General features: G+C 37.8%; 2 protein-coding genes across 2 annotated transcripts; both read right to left on the bottom strand.

The window, feature by feature from the left end:
• Positions 1-9,147: 9,147 nt before the first annotated feature.
• On the bottom strand, positions 9,148-10,134 carry OR7E229 (olfactory receptor family 7 subfamily E member 229). Its single transcript, XM_023646243.2, has one exon. It carries the CDS (start codon positions 10,033-10,035, stop codon positions 9,148-9,150), a length of 888 nt encoding a protein of 295 aa, XP_023502011.2. The 5' UTR covers positions 10,036-10,134.
• A 7,218-nt stretch (positions 10,135-17,352) lies between these two features.
• Positions 17,353-18,282, bottom strand: OR7E220 (olfactory receptor family 7 subfamily E member 220). Its single transcript, NM_001391689.1, has one exon. It carries the CDS (start codon positions 18,280-18,282, stop codon positions 17,353-17,355), a length of 930 nt encoding a protein of 309 aa, NP_001378618.1.
• Between the last annotated feature and the right edge of the window lie 879 nt (positions 18,283-19,161).

Genomic DNA, 19,161 nt, shown 5'->3' with positions numbered 1-19,161 from the left:
CTTTGTTTTTTTGGTCTCTACTCTGAGTAGTGGCCTGATAATCTTGTTTCCTTGTTTATTTTTTTCCAGCTTTATTGAGGTTTGATTGACAAATAAAAATTGTCTACATTTAGGAGGTACAATATAAAGGTTTTTTTAAGGTGTACAGTGTGATGATTTAATACACATATTAAATGATTACCACAACCAAATTAATTAACACATCCATCACTTCACACACTTACCATCTTTTGTGTATGGTGAGAACAGTTAAGATTTACTCTTAGCAAATTTCAAGTATTCAAAACATAATAATTAACTATAGCCACTATGCTGTATATTAGATCCCAAGAACTTATTCATTTCTAACTGAAAGTTTGTACCCTTTGATCAACATCTCCCCATTTCCCCCCGTCAGCCCCTGACAAGCACAATTCTACTCCTTGGTTCTATAAATTTGGTTTTCTTAGATTCCACATGTAAGTCAGATCATACAGTATTTGGCTTTCTATTTCTAGCATAATTCAATAAGTATAATGTCCTCTAGGTCCATCTATGTTGTCATAAATGGTAGGATTTCCTTCTTTTTATGGCTGAATAACATTCTAGTGTGTGCATATGTGGATATGAATATATATATACACATACATATATATGCATATATATATATCACATTTTCTTTAACCATCCCTCTGTCAACTAGACAGCAGTCATTTTTATATCTTGGCTATTGCAAATAATACTGCAATGAACATGGGAGTGCAGCGATCTCTTCGAGATACTGATTTCACTTCCTTTGGGTATGTACCCAAAAATGGGATTGCTATATCATATGGTAGTTCCATTTTAATTAGTAGTAGTTTTTAACTTTTTGAGGAACCTCCATACTGTTTTCCATAATGGCTGTGCCAATATTCATTCTCATCAACAGTGCACTAGGGTTCCCTTTTCTCCACATCCTCACCAACACTAGTCTTTTTTTTTTTTTAATCACAGCCATTCTAACAGACGTGAGGTGAAATCTCATTGTGATTTTTATTTGCATATCCCTGATGGTTAGTGATGTTGAGCACTTTTCAGACACATGTTGGTCTTGTTTTTCTGATCATAAGCCCTCTTATTTACAGTTGAGTTCAGCACCAGGGGAGGTCCCACAGGTTTAAGACCCAGCCTTCTTATGTCTAGTTAACAGATTTTCATTTAATCCTTCCTGATACAGGGACTGCAATTTTCTTATTTCAACTACCTGAAGGTAATTCATTGTTATTATTTTGGCAGGTCACACTATGATTTAATTGAGAAAAACATGCAAAAGTAGAATAATATAAATGCTTCTCAGCTGTTTCCTTATCTGTAAAATTGGGATAATTGAACATACCTTATAGAAATATTGTAAGAAAGTTTTAAGAAAACAGTTAAATTGTTTAGATCAGTGGTTCTCAGTTCCAGCTGATTGATATATTTACCTGTGATTATTTTAAAATATACGGATATCATAGCCTTAGCCTAGAACCGATTTATTCAAGACCTCTACACATGAGGTTCTTGCTCATCCTAACATGCATCTGGGATTGATAAACACTGTCTTAGAATATGTCCCAACACTTAGAAAATGCTCCATTAATGTTACCTATTATTACTATCATCAATACCCACAACTGATACCAAAAATATAAACATTTAATAATATTTGCTTCATCTCATATTTTATAGAGATTTGAACCATTACTGATAAAATTTGACTTTTTCTGGTACCTCAGCTCATTCTCATTCTTCTGCATACCTGTCCCGCAAAGGCAACCAGTGTCGTGAATTTGATGGGTATATTTTCTTGTCATGTTTGTATAATGTCAATATTAATTTATATATCCATAGCCAGTTTTCTTAAAAACTTACCTAAACAGTGTACTACACGTTGCCTCTGAAATGTACTTGTTTACCACAACATGGTGTTTAAGTCTCTTTGTGAAGTACATACAACTACTTCAAACATTTTGTTGATGTACATTATTACATAAGGGAAGACATCATTTTATTCAGTTTATTAGTTTATATTTATGTATTTTAATTAAAAATTAGCAAATTTAAAATGTATATTTATAATCTAATATTTATAATTTTTTTTAAAGATTGGCACCTGAGCTAACAACTGTTGCCAATCTTTTTTTTTTCTGCTTTTTCTCCCCAAATCTCCCCAGTACATAGTTGTATATAGTAGAGTGGGTCCTTCTAGCTGTGGAATATGGGATGCCACCTCAGCATGGCTTGATGAGCAGTGCCATGTCCACGCCCAGGATCCAAACTGGCAAAACCCCGGGCCGCCGAGGTGGAGTGCGCGAACTTAACCACTCGGCCACGGGGCCGGCCCCTAATTTATCTTATTCGTGTTAAATAAATATTTATTTTACATTATATATTTTATACTTATATTATATTATTATTTATATCACTTTCTTCTTACAACAATCCTATGAATATTCTTGTGCCCATCTCTATATCACACAAGTGAGAATTTGTGTACAATAGGTGAGTGGGGATTAGTTTTTTAACATCTAACAATTGATGCATGTGAAATTTTACTAGTAATTGTCTATATTTGTTGTCCTACTACAAAAATCATTTTCTTTTACTTTCTTTTACATTCTCTTACTCTTAAGGTACGCATACCACTGAAAATATCCTCGAAGTCTCTCTTGTGATAATTATTCCATGATAAATCCATATGAAACTTTTCTCTCGTATAGGAAATATTTTCAATCTGAGATATCAAAACTGACTGTAAAGTGCATGACTATTCATAGAAAACCCTATAATCCACCACATTAATGCCATTATTGACCCTATAAACCACTGGCTCACATCCATAATCCACAGGTGGACTCACTGAATGAAAAGACGATGAATCAATTCTTTTACCTCCACTTGCTCATGTGGGACCAAAGTAGGTTTGGAAAGAATTATGCAGTAGCTACAGTGGGGCCGACAGAGAAGGGTGCAGGGACAAGGAGATCAATGTTTGAGTCCTGAATCTTTTACCTGCTATATGAGGAGGGTGTGTAAATCTCTCAACCTCTCTGTGCTTCCGTTTTTTCTTGGAAATGGAGAGTCTAACACCCATCTCTGGAATATGTGTAAACCTAAGGGAAATTTGGAACTCAATAAATATTTGGTCAATTTTTTAATAAAAAATTTCAATCATTATTAGAATAGAATATTTAGCAATGAAAAACAATTGCAAAAATTTAATGATGTTTTATGGATTACATGGCAGAGAAGTCAAAGCTTCTCCTGTCTCAGCACACTGGAGCAGGGAATGACGTGAAATCCTAGAATGTGTCTGAGCCCATGCAACAAGATTTACCACTTTCTTCATTTCTGCCTCTTTTCTTTATATGTTTGTGAAAATCTCTGCAATAATTTTTCAGCGATTGAATGTTATAGATACTATTAAATGGAAAGTAATTGATCCCATAGAAAGTCCATGACACAGACACAAACAAAGCAATATTTTATCTTGTCTCTAGTCCTGTGGGACATTCCAGAAAAGGCATGAACAGACAAATATGTGGAAGCCGTATTGTACACATGTTGTTTCAATGAACAATAGAAGGGTGTAGTCAATATTTAACTGAGACTTTTTTGTTTTTGATGCCTCCTCTGTGCCAAGAAGTTAGAGGCTCTGGAAAACAGAAATAAATAAGACTCAGTCATTGCTCTTCCTATACTAAGAATGTACTTGTATAAACAATAGTAAAATGTCCTGTCAGGGATGTAGAAAAACCATAACTTTAGATCACCAGATATTTAAGTCAAATGACATGAGAATTACTCTTATCATTATTAGTAATAAAATATCTAAAATTTATTTTGCCCTTGCTTTACGCATTCATCAAATATTTATCACGGAGAGGGCATCCATTATTTGTTTAATTCTTATTCAGTGGAGTTGTATCAACTAGGAACCAACTCATATGACAATCTTAAGTCTTAGAGATACTAAGAACTTTCCCAAAAATAAGCTAATAGTAAGTAGAGCAGGCAGGATTCAAAATTAAATTGTTAGTCTTTGAGTCCTCTGCACAGAACTTCATTATTTCCAGACTTTCTGAAAGTTTTAAGCAGAGGAACAGAGGTCTTAACCACAGGTATATCTGAGATATATTTTTTAACTGTTTTCAATTTCCTGAGTAGGAATGGACTCCAAGACACTGACTGTATGTCTCATCCTGTGATTGAGCAGGTTGATCATAAAAACGGAGGAAGAAGTGGACAGTTGAAGTGAATTCCAGGGCCAGAGGCAAGAGAGAGATTTCCCCTGAATCACTGTTTGCAAACTTTCTACGAACACTGCCTGTGATCTCAGCCATCCTTCCTATAGTTGATGCAGCAAGTGCTACCTACTGCTCTCCAGTGTGTTCTATGAGAAATACCTAAAGAGAAGAGCATAGTAAACAGGGAGTCCCTGCCAGGACTGACTGGGAAGCGAAATGACTGTTTGTTGGCAGGAGAGAAGAATGGCCAGATGTCCTGAGTCTGAAGTCAGATTGCCCCGATTCAAACACGGCTTCAACTCTTCCTAACTCATGATCTGGTACAAATTACAGAAAATGCTGTGCTCATTTCCTCTTATGTAAAATAATAACAATGTGTGCACTTATAATTTGGGAAACATTATGCAGATAAAGTCAAACTAGATACATAAAACACATACCTCAGACCCCGGCACTTAGGAAGCCCTCAATAAACATGATGGCATGGCTAATTTCATCCCCCTCATCATCATCCTCCTTATCACCTTCATGATCATTTTGAAGTGCTTAGGGGAAAGTTTAAAGAAACCCATTTTTTGCTGTGGTGGGGGAGATGCCACCAGAGCCAAAACCAGTAAGGGTAGAGGCATAACTCTGAATAAGAGTTCTCACACCCCCATCAGAAGCAAGAAAATATATTCTATAGGTCTCTGATCGGAAATTTTGTATACTGGTGCCCTCCCATCTGTCTATAGCAACTGTCACATTTATCTTCTTGAGGACGAAATAATTCTCCTAACAGTCCCTCCTCCAATCACTGTCTCCCACAGCACTTACTGGGCTGAGCTGCATCTCTGCTGGAGCATGACCTAGAGTATGGATTCACTGCCCCTCTCCTGCCTGGTGTGTAATGAAGGCTCAAGGTCCCTCCTCAGGACTGGCAGGAAGACAGACTCAGGCTGGGACCTTCTGATGCAGATGCCCACGAAGGGAGGAGATGTAGACAGATGCACGATACTAAAATTGACAAAGTAAAGGGCAGAAGGCACTGGCCAATTATTTACAGTTGTATGACCTTGGGGACTCAATGCACAAAGCTCATAATTAGCCAATTGGCCCATGTTATCCCAATCTCTGAGGACTTGCTAATATTAATGGAAGAGGAAAAGGAGACAAGTGAATGTCCTTAGAAGGGTCTGGGTCCTTCCTCGCCTCAGGAGCAAGTTCACTTGTACTCCTTTCTTCTTACTTCCAAGTTGCAGGACCTTAACATAAAATTCAGACTTCTTTTCAATTTAACAACTCAGTGTGTGATTTTCGTGTCTGTAAATCCACTGTATGATCACGAAGTCTATGCGGAATTGTCTTCTATACCAAGTATGTGATAGTATTTCCATTTTCTCAGTTAATTTTTTTCTCTAAAGATAAATTGTAATTTTCATTTCCTTAGACCTTGCTTGGGTTAGCACTTTATATGTTGGAGATTTAAAGGATTTTTTTTTTTTTTTGCCTAATTTGAATGAGTCTTCAGTTCTAAATTTTTTATCTAATTGAACTACATTGGCATATTACAAAACTATTGATTTTTATATATTTATTTGGTAACTGATACTTTACTTAAATACTTCAGAGGGCCTCACAGAAAGTTGCAGTCATGGTGTCAGCCAGGGTTGCAGTCATCTCAAGGTTTGACTGGCAGAGGCCCACTTTCAAACTCACTCATAGGACTCATGGTAGGATTCACATGTGTGCAGGCTGTTGGCCAGAGAACTCCCTCAGTTCCTTGACACAAGAGCATCTTGATGGGACAACTCAGAACATGGCAGTTGGGTTCCAACAACATGAGCAACTGAAAGAGCAAAAGAGAAGCAGCAAGAAGAAAGCCAGTTTTTTTTTCACTCTATTTCCAGAAGTGACTTCTCAACATTTTTTCTACATTCTCTTTGTTGGAAGTGAGTCACTATATCCATCTCACACTCAATGGGAGGGATATACATACAGGCAGGAGTTCCCCTTATGAAAACCAGGAGCTGGGGATCATTGGAAGCATCTCAGATACTGGCCACCACACAGGCTTCATACTCTATAGGGACTTTGTGCTCCAAGCCTCAGGTCATGTACACACACACACACACACACACACACACACACACATACGGTGGAATATTATTAAGCCATGAAAAGGGGGGAAATCCTGCCATTTGCTACAACATGGATGGACATTGAAAGCATTATGCTAAGTAAAATAAGTCAGACAGAGAAAAACAAATACTGTATGATCTTTCTCATATGTGAAATCTAAAAACATTGAACTCATAGAAACAGAGTAGACTGGGAGTTTCCAGGGGTTGAGGGATAGAAATGGGGAGATATTGGTCAAAGGGTAAAAACTTTCTGTTATAAAGTCCAGGGATCTGATGTACATCATGTATAGTTAATATATAATATATAGTTAACTACTATAATTAACAAAACTGTGTTTTGTACTTTAAAGTTGCTATGAGAGCAAAGTTAATGTTCTTACCATAACAACAAAAATAACAAAATGGTAACCATGTGAGGTAAAGCGTGTGTTAACTAAACTTATTTTGGGTGAACATTTTGCAATATACATGTGTATTAAAACATCATAATGTACACCTTAAAATTACATAATGTTATATGTCAATTGTTTCAATAATGCCAGAAAAAAAACTGAAAGCCCAAGAAAATACAATGCCCTGGTTTTGTTTGCAAACAAGGTGCATCTACCTCCAGAATAATGTCTGTTGTCGTGTTCACCACTGTTTCAGAAGTGCTAATGGAATGATATACTAGCCAGAAAACAGGGCATAAAAGGTTTGGTCAGAAAAGGCTGTCCTGTATGACAAGTTGAAATCTAAGTCTAACATCTCATTTTCTCATCATCTGGAAACATTAAAATTAACTAATTTTTGCATTGTTTTTATCATATAAATTCAACCCAATCTTGTGATGCAAGTGTGTTTAATCCCATTTTACCTATTGGGAACATTATGGAAAGGCATTGCTTTCATGTTGTAAAAGATCTAGGATTAGTACTCACATGTGTACTTTCTATTTGAAAATTTTCAGATTTAGAATTTCTTATATGCATTTGTCTTTGTGAATTTTAAGATGATGTAATATGAAAATAGGAGGTAGTAAAGTTAACAGAACATAAACTGGAAATTAAACCACATATACAAAAAAAAGCAACACTACTTTGGCATACTCCAAGGTTCTCTGGCAATCATTTAGGTTTGCATACATGGATATGCACATTTAATATTTTAGTAATTTTTATTGGATGAAATCTCTTTCCACTAACTGGTACGAATTGAATTTATCCTCTACAAAGTGCATTCCCTTCTCTAAAATTAAATTTTCTCGTCAGTATATTGGTAGGCGATTCCCTTAAAGGCAAAGTAAATTAAGCTAGTTATGGACAGCTTTTCCTCGGGCCAAGATTCTTACCATAAAAATTATGTGTGACATCTCTAAGGAGAGATGGACACCAATCTTGTTGAATTCAAAAGGAGCCCAAAAACTGAGTTATCATTACAGAAAGCATGGTAACAAAGTGAAGTCCTAACCAGGCTGTTACTGGAAAGAACTCCACTTTGCTGACAACACGGTCCTTTGCAATCCTAGAGTAACATAAAAGAAGATAAACTCAAACAACTTGGAATATGATATCACCACCTATTTCCAGTTCATTTACAGCCACCTTTCTTACCTAAGCACATTTCTCAACCTTCCAACTGCAGACACCTCACAACATACTTTTAGACCCCATGTTACAATAGCACTAATGGTTCAGTCAAGAAAAGAGAAACCAATTAGTCATTTTAATGAAGATAATTTAATTAGGGAATGGCTTAAACAGTTATTGAAGGACTGAAAGGCATAAAAGAGCGGTAATATAAGAATCATAAGTGAAGGAAGAAGCTACCACACCAGGGGTTTGAGGGGTGTAAAGGGGAAATTTGAGCTTTTAGGGCAGAGCGACTTTTACTGATCACTATTGAAAGTGTGTAAGTGAGCACAAGATGGAAAGTAGAGCAGTGATTTCAAGAGCCCCACCCCAGCACCACAAAGCAAAGTATAGAAGTGTAATCTTGGAGCAGATACAATAACCAAGCTGTATGATGTACAGAGAGAAAAAAGCTGAAGAAACATTATGAGGGATAATGGGAAAATACATTGCCTAGTGCAACAGTAGATTTTTCGTATCTTCTCTTTTGGAGCTGTGATCTCTTTAGGATCTTTAGCATTTGCCCATGAGCAGTTAGGACCCAAGACATACAGGTGATCTTTGTATGAAAGATCTGAATTAGATCAGTAGTTCTCAATGTTGGCTGCTAACGAGAACCACCTGGGGGCTCTTAAAAATCCTCATGCTCAGGCCACACTGCAGTCTAATTAAATCAGAATCTCTGGTGGTGAGACTGTTATCAGTATTTTTTAGCCTCCCAGATGATTTCAATAAAAGCCAAGGTTGAGAACCAGCGACATGCGTCCTCACGTATAACCAACTTAAACAGATTTGATAAATGAGAAATTTGTACGGAAAGTACACAAGAACTGCGGGAAATATGTAACTTTTAAATATACAAAAGGAGAGTTTTCATCTTTCTGGGATGCCTGGGTCATCAATGATAAACTATAGAAGGCTCCATAGATCTAACAGGACTTAGTCATGCAGTGATTATGACATACAAAGGATCACATAATACTCCCCCAGTCCCACTAAAGACATACCAAAAGAAGCAATATTCGGATATTACAAATGGGAAGAAGTGAAAACCATGAGAGCTACAAAACGATGTTATGAGAGAGGTAGGATTTACAGGTCTAGATGTTTAGCTTTGCTGGATTTTCTAACCTACACTCCAAATGGGTGGCACAGGTGCTGATATTAGATTGTTTTGCTGAGGAGCCTCCGCATGGCTCTTTTGATGTCTCTGTTCCTCAGACTGTAGATGAAGGGATTCAGCATGGGGGTGACCACAGTGTACACCACTGAGGCCACCGCATCCTTCCTGGGAGTAAGTGAGACAGCAGAACTGAGGTAAACCCCAAGGCCTGTTCCATAAAATAAGCAAACAACGGACAGGTGAGAGCCACAGGTGGAGAAGGCTTTGTACTTCCCACCTGATGAGGGGACTCTCAGAACGGAGGAAACAATTTTATAGTAAGAGAAAAGGATCCCTGAGATAGGAAGAAAACCAGAGATGGCACCAACCAAATACATGACTACATTATTAGTGGAGGTGTCAGAACAGGCAAGGTTGAGGAGTTGAGAAGGGTCACAGAAGAAGTGAGAAATTTCCACATCTTTGAAGGAGGTAAGTTGTAACACAATCGAATTGTGCATCTGGGAGACCAAAAGGCTGATGAAAAGTGACATCAAAACCAAGAAGCTGCAGAGGTGTGGGTTCATGATGACTGAGTAGCGCAGGGGGTGGCAGATGGCCACAAACCGGTCATAGGCCATCACAGTCAGGAGGAAACTATCCAAACATCCAAAAAGCATAAAAAAAGACATCTGAGTCAGGCAGCCCACGTAGGAGATGACTCTGCTGTGAGTTTGGATGCCCACCATCATCTTGGGGATTGTGGTAGAGGTGAAACCAATGTCAGCCAAGGACAGGTTGGAGAGGAAGAAGTACATGGGAGTGTGGAGGTGAGAGTCAGAGCTGATGGTCAGGATGATGAGGAGATTCCCAAGCATGGTGACCAAGTACATGGACAGGAACAACCCAAAGAGCACAGACTGAAGTTCTGGATCATCTGAGAGTCCCATGAGGAAGAATTCTGAGACACGTGTTAGATTTTTTGGTTCTGTGTGGCTTGGACACCTTTTGAAAAAGAGAAGAAAGTCGGAAAAAAGGAAACAGTAAATGGGCACCCAGCACTGTGTCCATATTTTGGATTCAGGCAATTCACTTGTGAGGTCATACACGCCAGTACCTTCAGCAACATGTCTAAGTGTTTCGAATCCAAGTTTCATAGAACTGCTTCCTCACTGATTTCTGTGTTATTCATCTCTTTCTGTACAAACTTACTTCAGAGAAACTCAGATGAGGAATGTAATAAGATCAAGGACATTTAGAGACAAATCCAGAACACCATAAAACACAGCCTACACTTTTAAAGAAACATATTGAATAAGAAATATCCTTCTCCCTTTAAGTAAAAAAAAAATCATGCTAATTAAAGTCTTATTTTATTCAGATAGAGTGCGAGAAATTCCCTTTATTTGGAATATTGGTAAACTCTATAACTGCCAGAACTACATTATCTGGATTCTAAATTAAAGTCAAATATTCATAATCAGGAAGACTTTTTTATGTCCCAGTTATCTTCCTGGTTTTTCATCATTCTTTGGTTTTCTGATTGCTCTCCTCCATGGAAATATGTGCTCACTCAGATATGTCGGTTGTCTTTAAAAGGCTTTTCAAGGGAACACTGGTGCACTGTTTGTGGGATTGCAAATTGGTATATCTGCTATGGAAAGCAGTATGGAGGTTACACAAAAAAGTCAACACCACCATATGATCCAGGAATTCCACTTCTGGGAGTACATCCGAAGGAAGCAAATCCCTATGTTGAAGAGATATTGCACCCTCATGGTCATAGAAGCATTATTTATGATATCCAAGACATTGAAACAAACTGTGTCCATTGATAGATGTGTGGGTGAAGAAAATGTGATATACACGTGACATATACAACAGAATATTATTCAGCCATAAAGAAGGATGAAATCCTGTCATTTGCAACAACATGGACAGACCTTAAGAGCATTAGGCTAAGTGAAATAAGTCAGACAGAGAATGACAAATATTGTATGATCTCACTTATATGTGGAATCTAAAAAAAACAAACTTATAGAAAAAGAGATCAGATTTGTGGTTACCAGAGGTAGGGGTTAGGTGGTGGGGGGATTGGATGAAAGTGATCAAAAGATACAAACCTCCAGTTACAAGATAAATAAGTGTTGGGGATGGGCTGTACAACATGATGGCTATAGTCAACACTGCCTTATGGTATATTTGAAAGTTGTTAGGGGCGTAAATCCTAAAAGTTCTCATCATAAGGAAAAAAAAACATTTTTCTTCTTTTTTTTTTTTGTCTCTATGTGAGATGATGGTGCTAACTAAACCTATTGTGATAGTCATTTCACAATATATGTAGGTCAAATTATTATGATGCACATCTTACTTATACAGTACTGTATGTCAATTATATCTCAATAAAACTAGGGGAAAATCTTTTCAAATATAACTTCTATCCTTGGCTGGTAGACTTCAAATTTTGATAAATAATATTTTGGTAAATGCACAAAATCATACAGCAGCATTGACCCCCAATGATAGTATCAGTGTACAGTACAGTTCTCAATCATTCAACAATAATTAACTTTTTAAAAAAATAGTTTCTTCCAATTTCTCATCTTATGCAGGATTATATATCAACTCTATGTAACCTAGGGAAATGCCTGATGTTTGACACTGCTCTTTTTTTGGTTTTTTTTTTTTTTTTGGTCTGCATTTTGTAGTGGCTTGGTAAAAGTGCTTACATTTATTTTTTATCGTAAACATTTGGAAGTATAGTGTCCTCCTCAAATCCAGCTTTCTTATTTACAATCGAATTTAGGAACATGGAAGACCTCCAAACCAGGTCTGAAATCCAGCCTTCTTATGCCTACTTCATTTATACAGCAGAGAATCTGAAGGCTCTCTTGTCTCAGGACGCTAGAAATCCTAAAATGTGTCTCAGCTCACACAACAAAATGTACCTTCCTGTTCTCATTCTGCCACTTCTTTTTCATATTTATGAAAATCATTGTGATGGTTTTTGAATAACTGAATGTTGTAGATGCTATGGAAAGTAATATATCTTATTGAATGTCTATGACATACACACAAACAAGTGCTATTTTATCTTGTCTCTTGTCCTCTGGGACATCTCTGAAATGGATGAAGGCACAGGCAAGAATGCTTCAGTTGTACGAGTTGTAATGTCTATGCTCTGTTTCTTGAACCAAAAAAGAGTCTACTCAATATCTAACATATTTTAGGGTTTTTTGTTGTTGTTGCCTACTCTGTGCCAAAGATGATGTAAGATCTGGGGAATCAGAGGTGAATGTGACTCAGTTGTTTCCTTCCAAGTACTCAATATCTATTTGTATAGGGACAAAAATAAAATGTTCTGTCAGCTATCCTTTGAAAACCAAACCATCAGATCACCTAATATTTTGGTTGAATGGTATGAATGAAGTTTAGTGTTATCAATATTAATAATAATAATATCTAAGTTTTTTGCCCTTATATGTATCCATCACATATTTAATCACATAGATAGTACTATTATCTATTTAGTCCTTACTCGATGGAGTGCTATCAACCAGGAATCAACTCAGATGACAATGTTGAGGCTCAGTGATACTAAGAACTTGCTCCAAGTCACTAGATAAAAAGTAGAGCAAAATTACATTATGGATCTCTGAGGCACATGAAGTTAATGTCCTCATCTTTTAAAATTCAGAACGTTTAAAGCAGTGATTCACAGGACTTAAAAAATGACACATATATTGTACATCTTTTAATAGTTTCTTGTTTCCTGAGTATGGATAGATCTGGCATGCTTGATGTTATATCTCCCTTTGAAATGGATAAGTGTAAAATCACAAGAATGGAAAATGAAGTGGACAGCTAAGGCAAAATCCAGGAGTAGAAACAAGAGAGAGACCTACTCTAAATTGTCATGAGCCAGTTCTTTCTGTGATGCCTGCCTGTGATCTCAGCCATCCTTCCTATAGTTCAGGCAGCACGTGCCACCTCCAAGGAGAAGAGCACAAGGAACAGAGGGTGTCTGTGTGAAATGAACATAGAAGGGACATGGCTTTTGGGTTGGCAGGGGGAGAATTCTGGCCAGGAAACCTCTGTCTGGAGTCAGACTGTTTGACTGAAACCTGGCTTCATCCCATTCTATCTCAGATCAAGCTACATTAAAAGTCTAGAATCTTGTCCTCATCTGTAAAAGAACAATAACGTGTACATATATCTTAGTTGTGACTATGCAGATGAAATGAAACAAGCCATGTGGAGCACTTAGTTCAGAGCCTAGCACTTGAGAATCTTTGATAAATGTTCACAATATCATGTACAGGGGCATCATCTCCCACTCTTCTTCAACATCACCTTCATGATCATTTTGGGGTGCTTAGGGGATAGTTTATAGGGACTCATTTCCTGCTCCAGTGAGAGACATGCCTATCGGGTCTGGAACCAGAGTGGGAGGAAAGCAGAACTCTGAATGAGAGTCCCCAGATCCCCACCAGAACCAAGAACAGAAACTTCATGGGCCTCTGAGGTGAAACTGCATATTGCTGCCCTCCCATCTAGCTACAACAACTGTCCTACCCATCCTGATGATAAAGAAACAATGCTCCACGAGTCCCTGCTGTACGCAGTATCTCCAAGGGCACTCACTGGACTGCACTGCCTCTATGCTGCGGCGTGGCAAAGGATTGATGATCCATCGCTCTTCCCATACCTGTTGAGTGATGAAGGCTCAGGCTCCGTTCTCAGCAAGGGCAGGACGACAGAGTCAGGGATGGACTCCTGGATGCACACAATAACTCTGGGAAGAGAAGACACACATACAGATCGAACTGTACTGGGACCAGCAGTACACTGAAAGGTTCCAGACACAGGGGATTATTTACAGTTGTGTGGGCTTGAGAGACCGACGCACAGAGCTTGCAATTAGCCGAATTGGTCCACATCATCACAATCTCTGAGGACTTGTTAAGATTAATAGAACAGGATCATAGGAAACGTAAAGGTCCCTTATAGGATCTGAACCTTCTATGTCTCAGGAGGAATCTCGCCTGTACTCTTCCTTCTGACTTTCAAGTTTCATGCATCTTAATAAAAAATTCAGACGCGTGTTTTAAATTAACATACATCAACATGTGAGTTTATTATCATCAAATGTACTCAAATGACCAAGAAATTGATGGAGAATTAGGTCTTCCATATCAAGAATATGACAATATTTCCATTTTCTCAGTTAATATTTGTGTCTCTAAGGACAACTACTATATACATAACTAATAATATAATAATATTATATATATAGTGGAAAGATCATTTAACATGAGATCTACCCTATCAACAAATTTTGAAGTGTTCACATATTATTGTTGACTATAGGTACAATGTTCTACAGCAGATCTCTAGAGCTTACTCAACTTGCTTGACTGAAATTTTATGCCCTTTGATTAGTAATTCTCCACTTCTCTCTCCTGTCAGTCCCTGGCACACACATCTTGTAAGTGGAAGCATGTAATATTTGTCTTTCCGTGATTGCTTATTTCACTTAGCATAATACCATTAAGGTTCATCCATGTTGTTGCAAATGGCAAGATTTTTTCTGCTTTTCAGCGCAAGAGTATTCTCTTATATATATAATCTTTTCATACATATATACGATCATATTTCCTTTATTCCTTCATCTATCAATGGACATTTAGGTTCGTCCCAGGTCTTGGCCATTGTGAATAGTGCTGCAATGTATGTAGAAGTGCTACTATCACTTTAAGGTCTTGATTTCAATTCTTTTGGGCAAATACCAAGAAATGGGATTGCTGGATGATAAATCAGTTCTATTTTTAATTTCCTGAGGAAACTCCATACTGTTTTCCATAGTGGATAAGATTTTTTCTATTTACACCAACAGTGTTCAAGCATTCTAGTTTCTCCACATCCTTGCCAACACTTTTTTTCTTTTTTATAATAGCGACTCTGACAAGTGTGATGTGATCTCAAGGTGGTTCTGATTTGCATTTCCCCAATGAATAACGATGTTGAGAACCTTTTCATATACCTGTTAGGCATCTGTATGTCTTCTTCAGAAAAATGTTTATTTGAGTCTTCCCCATTTTTTAATAATCTAGGTTATTAGTTTTTTTACTATTGAGTTGTAGGAGCTCCTTATATATTTTGGAGTTTATCAAATTATCAAACATATGGTTTGCAAATGTTTTCTCCCATTTCGTAGGTTTCCTTTTTACTGATCATGAATCTGAAGGGCACTGAGTTGACACAGGTCTCAAATTTTCACCAAGATCTATGTGAAGCTGTGTTTTCAAATTCCACACCCTTTCTATTATCTGTGATACCTCTCTCATATCAAGGATAGTAGCCTCACTCCTATATAGTTACTGTGGGCCTTATTTCCAACCAGGCTTTCCCCTCATGCACAGTGCTAATCGATTAGCAGCACTCATTCTAAATGTTGAAGTTTAAAGAGGAAAAAGAAAGTATTACCACTGGGGAGAATATAAAATGAGATATCAAAAGGCAACATTACTGTATTAGTCAGGGATTTCCAGAGAAACTGAACCAACTGGATATGAATAAACATATAAATACAGAGATATTTATTCTAAGAAATTGGCTCAGGTGTTTGTGGAGGCTTGGTAAACACAATTTTGCAGGGTAGGCCAGATTCAGGGAAGAGTTGCAGTTCAAGTCCAAATGCAGTCTGCTGGCAGGATTTCTTCTTCTTCCAGGAGGTCAGTCTTTGTTCTATTAAGGCCTTCATCTGATTAGACAAGGCCCACCCATATTAGAAAGAGTCATCTGCTTTATTCAAAGTTCACCCATCTAAACATTAATCTCAGCCAGAAAACACTTTCACAGAAACATCCAGAATAATGTTTGACCAAATGTCTGGGCACCATGGCACAGCCACATTGACATATAAAATTAACCAACACAATCACCTTGGCAAATTCCATAGGCTTTTGCCCATTACTTAGGTTTTCAAAAATAGAGACAAAGCTTATTCATTGTTCCAGAGTAGATCAGATCCAAACTGTCTCATGAAAACCAGGGAATCAAAACCCTAATTTAGTCATTTTTTTAATGGGAAGTATCTCTTCTCACTGGCTGGTATGGCTTCATCCTCCGTAAAGAGCATTTCCTTCTCCAGTATCAAAGTTTCTGATCAGTGAAGTTGGTAGATGATTGAGCTTAAGGCAAAAGGCCAAGTAAATTAAACTAGTTAGAAGGCTGGTTTTCAGAGAGCACCAGGTCACTGCCTCAGAAACTCTGCAACATCTCTAAAAGAAACATGGATACCCATATCGTAGACACAGATGAGAGCTGAAAGATTCATCAGAACAAAAGACAGGGAAGAATAGTTTCAAAGCGAAGTCCTAAAGATACTGTTACTAGTGAAAGGAAAGAGCCACCCTTTGCTGAAGTAAAGTATAGAAGGGTGGGTTTGGAGAAAGGTGACAATATCTTATTAACCAGCACAGATGACTAGTTGTATGGTATGGAAGCTGAATGTATGTAAAGAAATATCAAGAATGTTGGAAAAAATCACAGTGCCTGTTGCAAAGGCAAACTTTTTCATACCACTCCTCTTGTGAGCTAGGATGACCTTAACAACTTCAGTGTCCGCTCAGGAGCAGTGAAAGATCCAAACATACTAGTCATTTTTGAATGAAACATGTGATTCAATCAGTCATTGCCAACCTTGGTTATACGTGAAAATCAACTGGATGATTTTTAAATCCTCATACTAAGGCTACACCTCAGTCCAATTCAATTATAATCTGTGGTGAGAGGCAATTATCATTATTTTAAAGATCTCCAGATGACTCCAATATGAAGCCAAATTTGAAGACCAGTTGCATGCATCCTTACACATAACACACAGAGACAGGTCTGAAAGATACAAAAGTTCTGTGGGAAACAGACATGAATTTTGGAAAGTGTCAAGGATTATTAAATATTTTAAAAAGTACTGTGCATTTCTCCAGGATGCCTGGTTTATAGATGAGAAATAATGAAGACTGTATAGCTGTAATATGATAATTTAATTCCATGGCAGTTGTTATAATGAGGACAGTATCCAACAATACTCCCTTAAGGCCATTAAAGATGTACCAAATGACGATATGAAACACTGAGAAGAGTGAAAGGCACAAAAGCTGGAAAAATCGTGAAACCAAATGTGCATAATTACGAATTCCAGCTGTTTGGATTTACTGGCTCTTCCAACCCACACACTGAAAAAGATGGTGCACGTACTGAGATTACACTGTTCTTCTGAGGAGCCTCTGCATGGCTGTCTTGATGTCCCTGTTCCTCAGGCTATAGATGAAGGGGTTCAGCATGGGGGTGACCACAGTGTATATCACTGAGGCCACAGAATCCTTCCTGGGGGAATGTGAGACAGCAGAACTGAGGTATACACCAAGTCCTGTTCCATAAAATAAGCAAACAACAGACAGATGAGAGCCACAGGTGGAGAAGGCCTTGTACTTCCCACCTGCTGAGGGGACTCTCAGAATGGAGGAAACAATTTTATAGTAAGAGAAAAGGATCCCTGTGAGTGGAACACCACCAAAAATAGCAGCAATAAAATACATTAATATGTTACTGATGGGGATTTCAAAACAGGCAAGGTTGAATAGCTGAGAAGGGTCACAAAAGAAATGTGGGATTTCCACATCCATGAAGAAGGTAAGTTGTGACACAATCAAACTGTGCAGATGAGAGTACAAAAGACTGATGAAAAAAGATACCAAAACCAGCAGACCACAGAGGCAGGGGTTCATGATGACCAGGTAGTGCAAGGGGCGGCAGATGGCCACAAATCGGTCATAGGCCATCACATTCAGGAGGAGACTGTCCAAACATCCAAAAAGAGTAAAAAAAGACATCTGAGTCAGGCAGCCCACATAGGAGATGACTCTGCTGTGAGTGTGGATGTCCACCATCATCTTGGGGATTGTGGTGGAGGTGAAACCAATGTCAGCCACGGACAGGTTGGAGAGGAAGAAGTACATGGGGGTGTGGAGGTGGGAGTCAGAGCTGATGGTCAGGATGATGAGTAGGTTCCCAAGCACAGTGACCAGATACATGGACAGGAACAGGCCGAAGAGGAGAGGCTGGAGTTCCAGGTCATCTGAGAGGCCCATGAGGAGGAATTCTGAGACACGTGTTAGATTCTTTGGTCCCATGTGACTGAGACACCTCCTAGAAATGAAAAGAGGCTCAGGATAAATGAAACAAGCAAACAGACAGCCAGTGCTGTATCCTTATTTTGGAATCAAGCAAATCAAAGTAAAGCAGTCACACTTGAGAGCCATATACTCCAGTACCTTCAGCAATATTTCTCATTTCCTCTCAGAACACTTTCCTCATTGATTTCTCAGTTATTTACCTTTTTCTATATATACCCACTTTAGAAACACACTGCCAAAGTGTGATCAAGGATCAAGCCAATTTATAGTTAATAAATTGATGAACACAGTAAAATATCAGTCCCCTCCATTGAAGGAAACATATGGAATACAAAATATCTTTCTCCCTCAAAAAAAAAAAAAAAAAAAAAAACCACTCCAAATAAAAGACACTAGGAAGCAGTCAAATATAGTTTAATTTATCCAAATTCAGAGCAAGAAATTCCCTTAACTTGGGATATTTATAAACACTCAATAACATTTATATTCTAAATTAAAGTCAAATGTATTTAATCAGTTAGAATTTTGATGTAATTATCTTCCCAGATTTTCATAATTATTTGGTTTTCTTATATCCATCCTCAATGGAAATAAGAGTTCCCTCAAATATGTGGGTTGTCTTTTAAAAGTCTTCAAATCTTAACACCAGGCTTTTTATGCAAAGTTATTTGTATCAATGCTACACAACCTCAGGGACAGGCTTAGTGTTTGAGACTGCTGTTTGCTTTTCTTCTCTCCATCTTGTAGTAGCTTGATAAAAGTGTTCAAACACGTTTCTAATTCCAAAACCTGTGAAGCATCGTTTCCTTGTCAAATCAATCCTCTTATTTACAGTTGAGGTTTTACAACCAGGGGAAGTCCCAAAGCTACGTCTGA

Source organism: Equus caballus, chromosome 7, assembly GCF_041296265.1.
Source record: "Equus caballus isolate H_3958 breed thoroughbred chromosome 7, TB-T2T, whole genome shotgun sequence".
In the NCBI taxonomy this organism is placed as follows: Eukaryota; Metazoa; Chordata; class Mammalia; order Perissodactyla; family Equidae; genus Equus; species Equus caballus.
This window is presented reverse-complemented; position numbering and strand designations above follow the sequence as displayed.